The sequence below is a fragment of the Schistocerca gregaria genome, chromosome 2, assembly GCF_023897955.1.
Source record: "Schistocerca gregaria isolate iqSchGreg1 chromosome 2, iqSchGreg1.2, whole genome shotgun sequence".
In the NCBI taxonomy this organism is placed as follows: domain Eukaryota; kingdom Metazoa; phylum Arthropoda; class Insecta; order Orthoptera; family Acrididae; genus Schistocerca; species Schistocerca gregaria.
Window position 1 is genome coordinate 260,179,882 of NC_064921.1, and position 18,571 is coordinate 260,198,452.

Here is an 18,571-nt window from a genome sequence, read left to right on the forward strand (position 1 = left end):
AGGCATACAGCGGTGATTGTTTAAGTCATCCATGAGTATTGAAGTGGTTTAAATATTTTAAAGGGCAGGTGTTGCACAAGGGCAATGAGAGGTCAGGGCATCTCGCCTCACGTTCATCCAATGGAAACATTGAGAAAATTCATTCTCTTCTGAAAATCAACTGTTATCTCTCGTGTAGCTATCACTGAAGAAATGAATACCTCTAAATCAAGTGTGCAAGACATTCCCCAGAATATTTTGAAGAAGAGAGAAGTGTGAAAAATTTGTCTACCAAACTAAAATGATGTTGCAGGAATGCCTGCCATTTCTTGATTGATATGAAAAATACGGACATTTCTTTTCTGGAAAAAATTATCACAGCTGACAAGGCTTAGTGCTATCAACACAAATCTACCATAAAATGACATAGTGCAGAATGGATCACTGATGATTTGCCAAGACTGAAGAACTTGTGAATGAAAGTGACGACAATCCTCATTGCTTTTTTTTTTTTTACACTTGTGGCATTTTCCAAAGGGAATTTGTTTCCAGTGGCACCGATGTAAGTTCCCTGTATGATTTGAGTGTCTGGGATGGTTGTACAAAAGGATCGGAGGTTTCATCCCCAGCTGTGGAAGGAGGGAGATTTCTTCTTGCTGCACAACTATGTAGATGTTCATATGGTTACAGTTTTAGTGAAATTTCTAGTGAAAAAACAAGTGCCAGTTCTCAGTGACACTCCATTTTCACTATATGGTGTCAAGTGACATTTTTTTATTCAGCATTTGCTATTCTGTTTCTGTCACAGGCATATCATTTACTGTCCGGCCCTATTAGAGGTAGAGCCACATCTGTAAGTTAATCATATTATATACTAGCTTTACTGAAAGTTGAGCAAATATTTTATGTGGCCTTGACCACCAGCTATATGTCAAGCTCAATAAAAGACCACTGCCAAACTTTAGCCAAGAGCTAAGTTGAGCACTCAGTGGCAGAAAACATTGCTAAGTACAAAATATTCAACTTCTTTGGCTGCTTCATAACCTTCCACTGACCCCCTCCAATATTAGCTGCTGTTAACTTCATAAATGAAAGAACCCTTACAAGACATCCTTTGATCCTACAATCCTCCTGGTTTCAGTCTGAACTGGTCCTTGTCCCACACCAATTTCCACTCCTGCCCTCACTGTACTCTTTCTGCCACACCCTTCTCTCTTCAGTCTCCCTCTTTCTCTGTTTTATCACCCCTTTCACATCATTGTGCTCCATCTGCCTGTACCAAACTAAACACACCACAGTGCTACATACCTATGTAGTGGCTTGCTGACTCTTCCTTGCTGCGATCAGGCAGACTTCCCCCTTCAGAGCCTCCCTCTCCCTGTATTGTTTCTCCGTGTGCCGACTCTAGATACTACCTCTCAGTCTCCCTCTCCCCCCCTTTTCCATTTCATTTGAGTTGCGGTGCTGGCACAAACTAGTCCCCTCTCTCCCTGCTTCCCTCCCTCCCACCCTCCCTCTTTGTCCCTCCCCCCTCTCCCTCCCTCTGTGTGTGTGTGTGTGTGTGTGTGTGTGTGTGTGTGTGTGTGTGTGTGTGTGTGTGATGGGGGAGGGGGGAGGTCAGGTGTAGCACGTGCAGTGCTAGTTAACGCTGAAATAGTTACTGCTCCTTGCATTATTTATATGCCACCAAAGATGTCATAATGAATATAGATGACTGACTTGTCAAAAAAAGAGTGCCTGTATTCTTGAGGTAATATTTCTTTCTTCTTTTGTTACAGAAAGTAATACATTAACAATGATACAAAATGCCCTGCAATCACGCTTTGGAAATTCAAAACCAGCCCCTCAGGATCTGTATTGGTTTGAAGGACAGTTGTGCATTGCCAAATACCATGGGGATAAGAAATGGTACCGTGGAAAGGTGTTGAAGGTACAGTTGTCATACCATGTTTGAAAGAGAACAAAAAAAGGGAAAGTGGCTGTGTGACGATAAATATATAGAATTTTTTGAATTTGTGTATTTAAAGCAGAGTATAATTGTTTAAATTTCACAGTTAAATGAAGACAGCACACTGAAAATTATATTTGTTGATTATGGAAATGTTGAAGACTGTAGAGCCACAGATCTTCGAAAAGATGTCTTGCTTCAAGAGATACCGGTGCAGTGTCACAGGTGTAAATTGGCAGGAATAGAACCAGTAAGTTCCCCATAGTTTTTAAAAAGATGTGAACATTAATTAACCTGCCATACCTACTCTTAAATTCTTTTTTACAGATATCTGGGGACAGTGTGTGGAATAACACTGGACTGGATTTGTTACATGTCTCAGTTGTAGATCAAACAACCAGTGTAACAATTAAGAAGTTTCCAAAGAAGGATGGTGACCCATATTTGGTATGTTACACATCATGGATTTCCAATAATGACTTAATCAACAGAGCTTTCTACTCTACATTCACTTTCTTCCAAGAAAGGCTTTGCAGGCTTCTACACAGTTATTGGCATGTTCACTGCAGTTGAAACTTCTAAGTGTTCACATTCTTTTTGTCTGTGCTTAGTTGTCACATTTTACCTGTGCTTAGTTGTCTCTTAAGGTAGATTGTTCAAAATGGTGTCTAATCAACAGACACCGGGATCTCCTAATGCTAAAAAGCGTAGGGCGAACAAAAAATTCACTACTGGTCAGATACTGAATATATTACAAACCAGCTTGAATCTCGAGAATATGGAAATGCATCTAAGTAATGATAGTATGGATGCAGAGCTTTCAGGTATGTTTCATGAATATAGTGGAGCATCAGAAGATAGGAACAATGATAGTGATAAAATCATAGCTGCTGAAGATCCCATACTGGCAAACATTACTTAATCAGGTGAAATGTGGCATAATGAACTTCTCCACATGCAATATCACCCATTTATAAAACAGGAATGTTTACCAATTCATCCCACTAGCAATACATTTATGGATTTGTTTAGACTACTACTTACATGAGACATTCCTCTAGGGGAAATTTGAAGAGATGCAAGAAAGAAACTTCACAATAAGAAACACATTGTACAAAAACAGGAACTAACTGAAGGGAAAAGGCAAATCATGAGGAAGAGGTGTAATTAGTGTGCCAAACAGAGAAACAGTACTGACACTGTTTGAACTGCTGTATGATAATGTGGCTAGCAATCCTTTTGTTTTTGATTGGATATTATTAATATTTTAAGAGCTCTCCCTCTTACCCCCCCCCCCCCCCCCCCTCTCCCAGATAGGGCCCTGCGACTGGATGAGTGATGATGCACCAGGTTTATCATTTGGTAAAATAGATTTGTAGCATAGTTCTGTAGCTGATGACGGGACAGGCCAGCCTTGCAGCTCCTAACTGCGTTGACAGCTCATATATTTTCACATCATGAAGGAAATAGGGAAGTTATCTGTCTTTCAAGGGAAAAGATATTACTAATAAATAACAAACAGTTTAATTTTTATCTCCGAGTGTTTTTTGAGATCTCTCTATCTGGGGATTCCTGAATCTATCTTTTTGGGAAATTATTGGGAGTATTTTTTGGTAGTACCTGGGGCTTTCTGAAGACTCAAAATAGTATTTGCAAAACATTTTCTATCATGTTTTATATGGGGGTGCAAATACATGATGACAGATATGACAGTATGGGACGATGTATCTGGAGTTTGAAGTGCTTAACAAATATTCCTTTACTTTGGTAAACTGGTGTTCATCATTGTTGTTCATGTATACAGAACTATTTCTTTTGCTTAAGACAAGACTTTATGTGAATATTCGTAGCACATCCATTGGTTGTAAAATTGCTTCCAGTTAACATTATGTCACTCATTATGATATATGAAGCCTTCTATTTTTTGTGCTTGTCACCATCCTTACCATAGACTGCAATTTGCTAATATATTTCACTTTGTTCTTAGCCCAAGACAACATTAATTTAGTCCCAAGACTACAGTGACTCTCCTGATAGCTAAAACAGGCATTCTCATATATCATTCCCTAAACACAAAAGTGCATTTTCTTCGGTAGCAGTGTCTGGGTGTCTAAATGAAGTGAATTTCTTTCATGTCTAAACTTATTGAGCCGAAAGAATACCATGCAATCAGTAGAGGCGTAATCTGTATCCAAACCCAATTGAACATCACAGAGAAATTTTCCAATTGCATTTTCACAGTTGGCAGCAACTGAATGTTGCACTGAGCTTGACTAGAGGGATAATTGTCCATTTTTAATACTTAAACATTGTTGCAATATGAGGCATTAGGATGACTCTTATTTTTGGAGTTTGATGTTTTTTTCTTTGTGTTACCCTCCAGTTGCACAAAAAAATTATTTGTGGCAATTTAGGCTCCATATAATAAGTGGAAGGGTTGCCCCTAGACTCTTGTATTTAAAAGATAAAATAAAACTGATTCTTTAATCACAAGTAGTAATATCAGAAGACCTCTATTACTTTAAGTTCTGTTACGAATACTGCTGTAATAATATCGATAATGTGACAATCGTATAAAACTGCTATGTACAGCACCAATAGTCAAATAAGATTAGAAAATGAATTTAAAAAGAAATCTTTCTCCCTGATAAAGTCTAAGACCCTATGTTTCATATTCAAATACTAATGGAAGAGAATATGGCTACTACCTTCTGTCTTTTGTAAATAATGTACCGTAATCTACTACTTTCAGTTTAATAACTAAATGTGGAGCATTTAGGAAGACTGTTTCTGTGCCACTGCCGATACTTGTCTTAAGGAACTAGTTATGCAAGTCAAATGTAAATATATATTCTTATTTCATTAGAAACAATCTGTTCAATAGTGTTATTGATAATATCCGAAATTTGATTGAGTCCTGCTTGAATCTTTTCGTCTGATCATCCTACCTCATGATTCAAGGCAGTGGTCATTTTCAGTTTTCATTCAGAAGATGAATAGGATCATACAGGGCCGAAGTAACGTAATGGGAGTACCATTAATGATTTTTCAGTTTTTGTAAAGCCACACTAGAAATATTATGAGAAACAATAATGTGTATAAGTCATGAAATGATACTGAAATACAGATAAAGTGCTTTGGCTTCCAAAGGGGCACATAATATACAAAATTACACTTTTTTTTCTTCTTGTGCAAATAATTCAAATTAATGGTGAACCATAACCATTTTCAAATAATAAACAGCTGTCTTGCATGTTAATAGTCACTGGAGCATGGAAATTTGCTCCACAAGATTGTGGTTTTCAAAATATCTTCAACCAAATGGAAGTTTAGAGATACATCGGCTTAACTGAAGTGTTTTGTGGCCTTCCAATTGTTGGACTAAAATTTGGATTTTATTAAAATTGGGTCCAGACCAAGTTGTTTTGAAATTGTTTCAGGATTAATATCTAGTTGGACCTATTTTTCTAAAATTCAGCTTTTCCAGAGAAATGCTTTTGAGAATAATTTCATACATCTGATGCCTGTACAACTAAGAGATCTTTCTCTGAAATTTTTCAGTCACGCAACTTTAAAAGTGTCTGTATTTGATGCTCTTGTGCCTAATTCTAGGGCTTTGATATTGTATAGAAGACCTCATTCCGAGAGAGAGTATAAGACAATGCTCTCATTGTCAGAAAAGTTCCAGGGCAAGTTGTTTCTTTCTTTTCTCTTTTTTTCTGTTTTTTCTTTTTCTTTTTTGTGTTTTTCTTTTTCTTTTTTGTGTTTTTTCTTTTTCTGTATTTGAGTATGCAATACTAAAAAGGAACGAGTGTTGCTTTTGTGTTACTGGTGTGTGTGCATCCTTGAAATAACCTAGGCCATGTTTCAGTGCAATCTCACTAGGTGGCAGGGCTGTGCTTAGCAACACACTGTTTGGATTCTTGGTACAGTGACACAATGGATGCTGATTGTGTGAAAAGAGAAAATGTTAAGTTCAGGAAAATCCCTAGTGAAATGCAATCAATTATTGAGCAAGTATATGCAGGTCAGGCACTTTCAATAATTGTGTTTTAGAACAGGACCGAAGGTTTTGTGAAGGCAAAGACATTGGAAGACGATCACAGGGCTGGTCTCCCGTCTACAGTACATACTGATGAAAACATGGAGTGTGTAAGGCAGTTATTGCATGAAGACCATCATGTAATTCTGCTTGCAATATCAGAATTACTTAATTTGAATATTATTTGTGTCGTAAGATTTTATGCAGAGGTTTGAGGAAATGGAAACTTCTTGCAAAACTCATCCCCCACACACTAACAGACAAGTAAAAGGAGGAAAGATAAGAATTTCTTCTGAAATACTGGATAGAGCCACATGTGATCCCACATTTTTGTCAAGGATTGTTGCTGGGGATGAAAGTTGGTGCTATCAGTATGACCTTCACAGGAGGCATCACAGTACTGAATGGGTCACCAACCTCGGAAAAAGTCTAATGACAGCCTGTGAGAATAAAGACGAGGTTGATCCCATTCTTTGATATTCAAGGATTAGTTCACCATGAGTATGTTCCTCCAGGTCAAACTGAATGGAACTCTTTACATCAAAGTCTTGAAAAACTTGCAACAACCAGTTCAACTTTGACACCCTGATTTGTGGCGTTCTCAGGACTGGTTGTTACTGAATGACATACTATTTTATCTGTTACTGAGTATCTCACCAAACATTCTGTTTTTGCCATCGACATGTGCCATATTCGCCAACCTCTCGCCGTGGCAATTTTTTCTTGTTTTCATTATTTAAAAGGCAACTAAAAAGAGAGCTTCATCAAGATACTGTAGGTATCCAATGGGCTGTGACAAATGAGCTTACAGGTATCACAAATTAAAATTTCTCTGCTCGCTTCCAAGACCTTCAGAAACATTGGCAGCTGTATATAGATAGCCAAGGGAACTACATTAATAGGAGCTAGGATCACTACTTGGTAAGTACAATTTCCTGTTTTTAAAAACAAATCTGTCCTGGAGCCTTTCTGGTAAAAGGAGTGTTTACCTGGCCATTTCCATAACAATTAAGATGACTGAACATGTTTTAAAATTGTCAGCATTGATGGGTAGTTGGTTTCTCTTTCACTTTTAAATTCATACATGTTCAGAAGCACTTTTGTCTTTCTCAAATAACTAATGATCGATTTGATGCATGAATCTTGGCTGCCCTCTCAACTGTTGCTTGACCAATATCTCTTAATATTGTGGATGTGGTGCTATGCACACAAGCTTTTAGGCAAATTTTGTTTACTTTTGCTTGTGGACTGCAGCACATTTTTGTAGTTGCTTCCATTGCCGGTATAAGGTTTTTAATATTGGCATCCAGTTTCTGATCTTGTGTTGGTATTCATGCTCTTTCCCAGCAAATCATTATTTACTGCACAATGTATTGTACTTTGACACACAGTTAATTTATTTGTACCACATACAAATATAAAAGAAAACATATAGTGGTTGTGTGATCAGTTTACTTCCAGTTATTTCACGTGAATAATACATCAGTAAATGTGTTATCTGCAGTAAAGGAATTGAAGACGAAGACAATATGCTTGTTATGACTGCTGCTTTCCCTTGCAAGTGAAAGACCACTGGGATGATCTGGTTTGAATCCTAAAAAGGAACAGCTCATTTCACTCCGCTCTCTACCTGTCTTGTCTGAAATGACATCGCAGTGAGTTAAGGGGACTAAAATAAGCAACCTGTCTACATTAGGCAGTGTATGAAATTGTTATGTGGAGGTAATATGTTTCGAAGGTGATAGGTTTATTTTTCTTAATTATTATTGAAGATCCAGAGGTGTACCACCTTACACTATGCAGCCCCAATTTCACACAGCTCATTTGCACGTGGAGGAACAAAACTGGAGGGTAGCCCAAGAAAACTTATAATAAACATTAAAAGTGCAATATAAGAGTCACCAATCACCCTAATGAAGCATTTTCGAAAAGTAAAGGCCTTGTGCTTGTATTTAAATGCTGGCACTGCATTTGTGAAACTTCTTTCTGGGCTGTCATCTCTTGATTGTTTACAAAACCCTGGAAGTTATTCATTCTTGTCAAAACATCTGTAGTGACGAGCAGTCTCTCTCGAAATATGCCAAGGACTGAGGTGTTCACAGACTCTTAATTACTCCCACCCTCCCAACAACCTTACACAAAAACAGATTTCCCATCCGGCCACAGAACAGCATTCCCCTCATAACTCAGTATCTCTCAGGAGTGGAGCAACTGATTTACATTCTCTGCCAAGTTTTCAGCTACTGCTCACAGTGCACTGAAATGAGGAATCTCCTACCCACTTTCCTTCCCATCCTTCCCACAGTGGGATTTTGCCACCTGCTGAACCTACACAATATACTTGTCCATTCGTGCAAAACCCCTGCTCCCAACCCCTTGCCTTATGGTTTATGTCTCTAGATGTGAGACCTGTCCCGTGCATGCTCCAACCCCCACCTACTCCAGGGTGATCGTGAGCGTCACCTATTCCATCAAAATCAGGGCTACTGGGATACCCGTCATATGATCTTGTGTTAAGCTGCAACCGTGGTGTTGCTTTCTATGTGCGTGTACCAACCAAAAATCTGTCTGTCTGCATTGATGGCCACCAACAAACTGTGACCAAGAAACAGCTAGGTCACCCAGTTGCTGAGTACACTGCTCAAAACACAACGTTCTTCATGTCAGTGACTGCCTCACAGCCTGTGCCGTCTGGATCCTTAACCACCAACAACAGTTTTTCTGAAATGTGCAGGTGTGACTTCTCCCTACAATGTATCCTATGTTCCCATAACCCTCCTGGCCTCAAACGTAGCGTAAGTCACTGTCCTTCAGCCACTTATCTCCCTCCTGTTCCCACTCCAGCATTACACAGCCTTCTATGGCATCAGTTCGTCCACAGTCTTTGTACTTCTCTCCTTTTCTGCCGCCTCCTCCCCCTCCCCTGGCCACTATCTAACCTCCGGATCACAGTTAGCCCCACCTTCTCCCTCTCTCTGTCCCAGGCTTTTCCTTACCCCCACCACCCAGTTTGCTTTTTTCCATCATGCTCTGCTCTCGCAGCCTGGTCTTAGCAGCCAGAGACTGTGGTCGTGTGTGTGTTAGTTGAGTTTATGTGAGTGTGTATTTCTGATGAAGGCCTTTTTTATTGAAAGATCGGTTTGGCACACTTTTTGTTGTGCCTATCTGCAACTCGGCATCTCCGCTATATGGTGAGTAACAACTATCTCTCATAATATTGTCATTATTCCATCCTGGATTTTCCATTATATTCAGGCCAGCCAAAATTGTGAAGGAGGAAAGCATCAAAGAGTAGATGTTCGGAGATAGAAGAGTTGTGCCACTTTAAGTTTCTATAGCTAATTTTTTTGCTGTTGCCAGCTTGGAAATTTATATTAGTGCCACGAGAGTAGGATGTAGTCTTTGCATGCAAGAAAGTCTTTCATGTCAATTTTGAAGTTGACTTTGATTTGGCTTCAGGTGGCATTTTGGTCTTATTGCTGCTTTAAATTAATGCCAAGCGCTTGCGTCCAGATTTGGAGTAATTATAGAGTTCCTTGGAATCTTCCCAGTTTCTGTTTTTCTAATCTATGCATTGCACAGTTTTTTGTTATTCTTCATTTTATTTTCCTTTACTTATTTGTGTTTGTTATTGCCATTTCTTCTTATACTTTTAGTTATTTACATACTGCTACTGTTTTTTCTGGTGGTGTATCCTATGGAAGATTTTACCTTGAATGCCGATCATTTACAAACTTGTAAAAATTTGGATGTTGCTCCTATGGTTTGTTCTTTGAGAAGCCTTAAAAATTTTTTTCTAATGTTAAACTGTTTCATAAGCCAGATTTAAGGAAATAATTCCTCTTGTTCTATATATATATATAATCTATGTATATTTTGTAAACATACATTAACTAGAAGTCTTACCACTAGTATTTGCAACTTCTTTTCCAGATTTCGCTTATTGGACCACGTAACCACAACATAGCGGATTTCATGGTGCAAAGAAAATTTGCTCGTTACACTTTGGATGCGGATGAAGCTGACAAAGAATGTGATACTAGTGCTGATATCTCTGCAGGTGTTATTATTGTTGATGAAAGTGAAGAAATTAAAGATATGGAAGAAGATAGTATTGGTAATAAAACATCAGATATTCCAGACTGTGATAAAGAACATAAAATAAACCCAGTGAATGATTCCCCTGTGACATCACTAGAGATAAAAGAGGGGGTATTAAGTGAAGATAATAAGCTAGAATTATTTGAAGGATCAACAGTAGACATCAGTGATGCATATATTCAAGGTAAACTGCAGAAGGTGAGAGGCCATAAGGGAAAGGCTGAAATGGAGGAGGAGGTAAGTAGTTCTTACTGCAATCATATTTTTTTTCTATCCCTCTGTGTACTCCATTAAGTGTAAGCTTTCACTACCAGAATGCTACAATTAGTAAAATTTCTCAGACTGTTATATCAAGGTTAGCCCATTGTAATGATAAATAAAATCTTTTTGATCATGTCACAATAACTCCAGGAAATTTTAAAAATAGTCTGCATACTTTTCCAGGTTATGAATTATTGTATTGTTCTTTGTAATAGGCTCTGTGCACAAACTGAAAAACTGTTTTTCTTTTTCCAGAAGGACTCAGAACTGATACAAACTTGTCACAATATGACATATATTCCTCTTAAAGTTCCAGAGTGTGATCATATGATTGTTGATGTTATTGCTATGTTGTCTGCAACAGAGTATATAATTTCTCCACTGAAGTGGGGGACATCACAAGTAAGTATAAAACATTATGTGATGCTAATGAAGGAGCTGTTAGTCAAGAAAATTATAGGTCTTGGACTGTTTGATAATTTTATTAGCCTTGGTGTTCAACTGTTGCAGTATATGAATTCATTTTAAATTAATTAAAATAAATGCTGACTCAGAGAGCCACAGTCACTGTGCATTTTGTTGCAGGATGTTCACTCAAGGGATGATTATGTCAAAATAGACAAAGAAATTCAACTGCATGGACCACTCCAACCAGTTCTACAAAACCCAGATATAGGTATAAAAGTTAAAATCATATATAAGTTAAGAATGTCTTTTAGAAAATGTTGTGAAATGTTTATGAAAAATAAATTATTGGCTATAATGATGAGAACCAATGACGTGCAGTGATCTGCTGTTGTAATCCTAGAGTAATTTTGAAGTATATGGCACTGAAAGAAGTCACTGACTTGAGTAGTGATAAGATGGGAAGATGCACAATATTTTTAGGTTCTCTAAAGGGAGGCTTAAAAAAAACTGGAACAGCATTCATGGTACAAGTGGCGCCGTAAAAGTTACATTTGACAGTAGTACTATGTGCTACCATATAGGATGGTATCATGAAAGTCTGAAGCATTTTTTGCTAGTCTGAATGAGTCGATTATTATGTGTTCAGAGATGCAAACAAGAACATATAGATCAGCCTTAAAACACAGTAAATTGATTGATACCACTTAGTGAAAAGAAATACAACAGAATTCAGTTAGGTGATGGTGCCAGTTAGGTGGTGGTGCCATTCGTCATGGAATACAACCCAGCTCCAACTGAAACTTTCTTCCAAAACCAGTTTTAAAAAAAGAAATCCTTCTCTATGCACACACAAACCGTTATCGTAAGGCAGTATTTGACATCACATTTCTGATGTGAATATTTAAGGGTATTGGCCACATAACACAACAAGGGCTCAGAACTCAGCCACCATCACAGTCACACATACATGCTAATAAAAACGCTTAACATGAAACATAAATACTAACTTTTCAGATCTAAATGTTCCTTCATCAGTGATGGGTTAGGAATTGATTTGGAGAAGGGGGGTTTATTCAAGGCAGACAAAGTTGAAGGATAAAGCATCACAGAGTAGGTGTTCAGAGGTAGTAAATGGAAAGAATTCTGCCACCTTCAGTTCAGTGATAAGATAAAAAGAAATGAGTGAGAGTAGTAAACATAGATTGAAATGAAAGAGAAATGAGAAGTGGAGTGAATAATATAACTGATACATAGGAGGAGAGAGGAAGAGGAAAGAGGAAAAGAAAGAGAGAGAGAGAGAAAGAGAAATCAATACAACATATAGAGGGAGAAAATAAAATAAAAAAATAATAAGTAGTTGGGTAAATAATGGAAAGTCCAAGAAGGTGGCAGGATAGAGGATATGTTGGAGAACAAATTTTCCCATCTCTGGAGTTAAGAAAAATAGTCGTGGATGGAAGGGTTCTAAATGTCTGTGTGGTATAATTGGCACTCAGGTCTCGTAACTCATGATGTAAGATGTTCTCAGGGCAAAAAGTTCTTGTGTTTATTCATTCATGAGTTCAGGAAATTTAACGGTGGCCATTTTTAGACATAGTGCTGTATAGTAACCACATGTTTTATTGTAAACAGCTTGAATGATTTTTAATTGTTGTCTGCCTTTCTTGTGCTGTTTACCAGTGGTGGAGCTGGAATAACTGGTGGTCAGTAGGTGCGTGGCGCAGGTTCTACAATGGGGTAGTCTTGGTAGAGGAATGTATTGAGGCTTAGATGGCATTTGATGACAGTAGAAGTATGTACATAATGTCAAAAAGCACACAACAAGAAAAGTGGCAGCTTTAAAAAAAAAAAAAAAAAATGTCATCATCACACAGTACAAGATTCCAGAGCCCTTTGAGATAGTCTTTGAATGGACAAAACTGGAGTTTTTATCTTAAAACAGATAAATTGAGAATGGAGAAAATTACTGAGTAAAGAAGAAGGAAATGAAGATAAGGTCCACTTAGGTCCCAAACTCAAAGTAGTGTTTGTTGAATGTCTGGCTCTTTTTGGATGAATTGGTCTTTTTTGCTAACACCAGTTCAGCAATTGGAAAGATAAGCCATATTAAAGAAACTGCAGAGAAAGTAGGTCTACAAACCGTCTATGAGAAAACAAAATGCGTGATAGATGTCAGTGAAAGGCTAGACTGGAGTATAACTGAGTACTGGATGATTGCTTCAGTCAAGAAGCTGTTGTGTGGTGAAGTAATTCAGCAGACAGGCTAGAACAAGAAGCTACCGGATTTTCTATTTGAAAATTAAAGTGAGCTAACCATCTACCTAAAAACATCTACAATAAAATTATGCAGAATTGTTGAATATAGGAAGTAAGCAGAGATATTATACCACTTTTGTAAGATTGCTGGGCGCAGGAGATCCTGTGCAGTAATTGAAAAGCTTGAGTTGAATAGTTGCTTAAAAGACATGTAGAATACTATGAAAGATCTTAAGCAACAGATGACTTGATGAACAGATTCAATTGAGATACAACAAAGAAGTATATAGGGAGGTGGAACCAAAAAGTGCAAGCATTGAAAAAAAAGTAGTTGACTGAACTTACAGGTACATCTATTATATGGATAATCTAGAATTTTCTAAATCCAATGTCATCTGGGCTAAGATGATTCCAAGAGTGTGGAGAGATCTATGAGAGAGACATCACTGAAGATGAAACAAGTGACAGGGACAGTTCCAGAATGTGGTGAAAATCTCTCGGGGAAATCATGGTGGAACCAGAACCCATCAGATGGAGAGGGTCTTCACCACAGGGCTTACTGGCAGGATGTCAAAGTATCCTGTTGGACAAAATCTAGACTCTGAAAATGAAATTGGTTATTAACACACATTCCAAGAGACTGAGTTTGAGGGGGAAATCTTAACACAGTAAATCCAACAAGAGAATTAATAGTGGAAGAAATAAAGTAAATTACATTTTGATTGAAAAATGGAATGAAGTGCAGCACTGAATTCAAACTGTTGACGGTAGCTTTTGGCGAATCTACTTTGAGAAATACAAGAGTTTCTGGATGTTATAAACATTTCAAAGAGTTGAGAAGATGTTGAAGATGATGATTGCCCAGGAGGCCCTAGCTCATCGTGTACTGACGACAATGTGAGAGAAGTAAAGAAAATGGTTCTGGCAAATTGCCATGTCGCCATCAGAGAGATTGTTGATGATGTTTGGCTCATGCTAAACAATTTTTTTGGGTGTCTTGGGCATGAAACATGTAACAGCAAAGTTTGTTCCCAAATTGTTTCATTTTAACCAAAAACAGCATCATGTAGGCATATCTCAGGAATTGCTGAATGAAAGTGACAATGATCCAGAACTTCTAACGAATTTGTGATAGGTGATGAAACATGGATATAAAGGTATGACATTGAAACCGAAGCCCAGTTGTCCCAATGGAACCTGCCTGAATAGCCAAAACAGAAAAAATTCGACAAGTTTGATCACATGTGAACATTTTTGTCACTTTTTTTTTAAAAAAAATTTAAATAGTTATTTTACAATGGGAGATTGTATCATGAGTTTCTACCTTATGCTGGTACGATCAGTAAGGAATACTACTTGGAAGTTGTAAACCATTTGCATGAAGCAATCTGAAGAAAATGATCAGAAATTTAGCAAAACCAGTCATGGAAATTGCATCACAATAATGATCCCACTCGCTCTTCAATACTTGTGCACGATTTTTTTGCAAAAAGCAATACCATTATGTTGCTTCAGCCACCCTATTCAGCACAACTTTTTTCTATTCCCGAGGCTGAAGAAAACAATGAAAGTACATCATTTTGCAACCATTGATGAAATAAAAACAGAATTGCTGAAGGAGCTGAACACCATAATGAAAAGTTTGTTCCACAAATGCTTCCAAGATTGCAGAAAGCACTGACACAAGTGTACTGTGGCTGAGGGGGATTACTTTGAAGGGGAGAAAACTGATTTTGATGAATAAATAAAGATACTTTAAGAAAAAAAAGGATCTGTTACTTTTTGGTCACATCTTGTGTTTGTTTCTACAAATGTGAAAGCCATATGCATTTTAGTTCAAGATCTGGTGCGTTGCAGTCAACTACAAACTTCGACCAGTACCAGTCCGAAGAGCCTACCAGTATTTTGCTACATTCATTGCAAAATGGGATGAAGTCATAGCTTTTGTTCTGAGAAAACATTATCATTTAATACTAGTAGCTATACAGCATTTCTTGTTCCTTGAATGTAGTCCACACACAGTGGGATTATGTAGATCATGAATATTAATTTCTTTCTTTTATTGTAGGTATGCCTTGCTGTGCAGAATACACTGATAAAAGATGGTATCGTGCTATTATAGTAAGTGTGCAAGGTAATCAAGTGCAGATACAGTATGTCGACTATGGAAATATTGAAACTGTTGCTAAAGATAGGCAAGTATTAACTTTTAATTATAGTTAAGCTGTCATTACTGCTATTGTGTGTGAGCTGTTTTCACTGTGTAAGAAACCATATGCAAACAATATTTCTTCTTTATATGTAAATAATTCTTCACCTTAATTAGTCCCTTATTTTAAAGATACACAGCTGCATCGTTATTAACTTGATCACCTCTTCATGAGCCTTACATAACTGTTACTTCACTTTTGTATCTTCCATCTGATAGGCTGTAGCATTATTGGATCTCCAGTTTAAATGTTGCTGTCCCATTTTGAAATTCTTTTTTGGGCTTCGTATGGTCTGCATATGTTTGATAATGCTTTGTTAAACAACTGCCTTTCGCCTTCTTCTTCTTCTTCTTCTTCTTCTTCTTCTTCTTCTTCTTCACAGTTTTACCTCCTCTCAATTACCATTTGCCTTCCATGTATTACATAATGTTAGCTGATTTTACTCTAAGTGAGCTACTGAAATACTTGGGAATTCTTACTCTTTATAGTGTGGCCCCTTCTTACAATCTACACATGTACAGTATATTATCTTCTGTTTCAGAGTTCATGAGATGAAAGAAGAGTGGTTACTAATTCCCATTCAGGTGCTACGATGCAAACTTTGGAACTTAGAGGTATCTGAAACTGCAGATATGAGTGAAGCATTGGATTGTATTTCACAATGCATATTGCAGCAAAATCTAAAGGCCTTTATAAAGGTAATGTGGTTCCCAGCAACTTTTATTTAAATGATTCCAAATGTTGCATTATGATTTTCATGATGTCTGAGACAATATGGAGAAAAACTTGTCAGTATTACCTCAGGAAGACTAACAGTCTGTTTACTTGAATCAGACAATGGGAAATCCAGGATGGAATGGAACAATATTATGAAAAGGAAAGTTGCTACTCACCATATAGCAGAAATGCTGAGTAACAGATAGGCACAACTAAAAGACTGTCATTTGTGAAAGTCTTTTTGTTGTGCCTATCTGTGACTCAGCATCTCCGCTATATGGCGAGTGCAACTTTTCTTTTTATAATATTGTTATATTCTGTTTACTGGGAAGCTTGTGACTCATTAAGTTCAGCAGTGCACAAATGTTGGAACTCAATGAACCATAGCCATTAGTAGCTAATTTTTACTTTCATACTAAAGATTGCACAGGCAACATGATACGGCAAGCCATTTTAAGCGGGAAAGCTGATCATCCATAATTTGAGATTGCAAGTTCAGAGAAAGATGGCAAAGTTCTTAAGACTCTGGCATTAACATTGATGAGTAGCAATTTTCAAATCCTTGTCCTGCTGTCCTAATTTAAGTTTACTGTAGTTTCCCGATAACACTCAGCAATTCTGGAATGCTTCCTTAAACATAGCCATTGTAGGTTTCCTTACTAGATCTCAGCCAGTCCAAGCAAATACACTCTCTAACGACTTCGGTCTTGAACAGATGTTCATCTCCTAACCTTTCTTCCTCTACGACGACAGCTTCCTTTAGGATGCCTGAATGTCAGCCCATGAAATTACACTTCTCAAACAACTAGTGGCACATTTGCATCTGGAGAAATTCAAAACCATCCTACACTTGTGAGCGAGATGTACCACTATTGTGGTAGTGGACTTGCAGTCTGAACAGAAATCAGCATTAGTGAACATATGGAATTCACATCAACCAAACTGTTATTTGAAGATATAACCATTTATTTTGACCTTTTTCTGTTTTATGTTGGTGCCATTATTGATTATTCAATTTTTTTGGCTGAAAATCTTCATTCCCATTGAGCCCAATTGGCAGCAAGCAAAATGTCTTAAGAGTCAAGCCAGTACCTCTATGGAACAATTATGGGTTCTTTATGAAGTCTTATCAGTAGTGCAACTCGACTGTAATGGTGCTGTTCACATTCAACTGAATGAACTAGATGCTGTTCATGTTGACAACACTCACTGTGTAAAAGCACAGTATTTCTGATTGCTTCACATGTTCCAGAGATAAGAGCAGAATGAGAAGTAAAGATAGATTGGGGGAAGAGAAATGAATAATGCAATTAAAAACAATGAAAGAAAATAGAGCGACATAATAATTTTAGCACACACAAACACAGTCCATATCATCGTTGGACTGAAGCTGGCACAGTAATCACTAATGTACCACCTGAGACCAACTCTCTCTGGTGCTTCTCCCTTCATCTTTGTTTACGCTTGCCCTAATTAAAGATGGGTCACTCTCATCTTGGGGTCTGAGTGACCTGCCCTTTCCCAACCCATTCCATGAGGAAGGAACTATTAGTTGCAAAAGCTAAGAAGTATCTCACTTTCACTATTATGTACATCTCTCGGCATTACTCTGCATTAACCGAAATTTCTGTCATTACTTGGCAGAAAATCACAATAATATTAAATAAGGAAACACTTCCTAATGTTTCTTAAAAACATCATAGTCACCATTGACTGTATAAAATATTTATTATAAATATTTTATACAGTCAACAGCGACTATGATGTCTTTTAAGAAATATTATATGACTAGGAATCTCAACCATGAAAAGTTAATCACTTCCTATTGTTTTATGAAGTTATATTTATCTGATTAACTTCTCATGGTTGGAGTTCACATGTCAAGTATGAAGTCATTTTAAAAGTGATATTTATTTGGTCACAAAACAGCTTTTGGTTTCTCAGGTCATCTTCAGGTGGCAACTAACAGTTGCAAACACAGATATAATGACCTCTCCAGGGGGCTCACCACTCTTTGGTGAGTCGGTCCTTGGCTACCACTCGACCACAGCCTTTGCAGCACTTCTTCCATTTCCATGCTGTATGTGTATCCCCTGCTATTCTTTTTCGCCTCCCTTGTAGAACATGTCTTGGGCAATTTTGGGGAATGCAGTCAGAAGATTCGATAGAACGCCATCGGAACAGTCCATTGTCTGCCTTTTTTTTCCGTTTTCCTTCATTCTCCATCACCACCTCACACTCTGCTTCAGCATTTGATGTCTCTCTTTTTTTCTGCTTCCTCCCTGTGCACTCCTGAAACTCAGCCCACATGTTTGATGCTTAGCAGGTGACTGGATAATGCGTAGTTCAACCCTGATTTTATAGATATGTTTCACATGTACCCCCTGGTACAGGCCAGGCCCGGGGAGGTGTGATTGCCTGAGCTATTACCTTCCCAATTGCCACATGGACCCTGTGTTTGGAGTTTGAGAGGTGTGACCTGAGGTGTGAACAGTCATCTAAGATGAGTGAGCCCCCTCTAAGGGATCCCACAGTCGGAAGGAGTACACCATCAGATACACTGGCAATCAAGGGGGATTTTCGTAGGGCGAGGGGTTTGCAATGAGCCAAACATCTATTAAACGTAAATGCAAAGAGGCTAAAGATTCA

The 18,571-nt window shown here is 37.8% G+C and overlaps 1 protein-coding gene across 5 annotated transcripts in view; it reads left to right on the top strand.

Moving 5' to 3' along the window:
• The window catches only part of LOC126336827 (RING finger protein 17), a 467,240-nt gene that overhangs the window by 429,867 nt on the left and 18,802 nt on the right, over positions 1-18,571 (top strand). For 3 of the 5 annotated variants that reach the window (XM_050000889.1, XM_050000891.1, XM_050000893.1), the window contains 8 exons: positions 1,758-1,909; positions 2,034-2,177; positions 2,255-2,374; positions 9,903-10,307; positions 10,587-10,733; positions 10,917-11,007; positions 15,064-15,190; positions 15,747-15,903. In XM_050000889.1, coding sequence (XP_049856846.1) covers positions 1,758-1,909; positions 2,034-2,177; positions 2,255-2,374; positions 9,903-10,307; positions 10,587-10,733; positions 10,917-11,007; positions 15,064-15,190; positions 15,747-15,903 — 1,343 coding nt within the window. The remainder of the gene's footprint in view (positions 1-1,757; positions 1,910-2,033; positions 2,178-2,254; positions 2,375-9,902; positions 10,308-10,586; positions 10,734-10,916; positions 11,008-15,063; positions 15,191-15,746; positions 15,904-18,571) is intronic. The other 2 variants (XM_050000890.1, XM_050000892.1) reach the window with 1 other exon arrangement.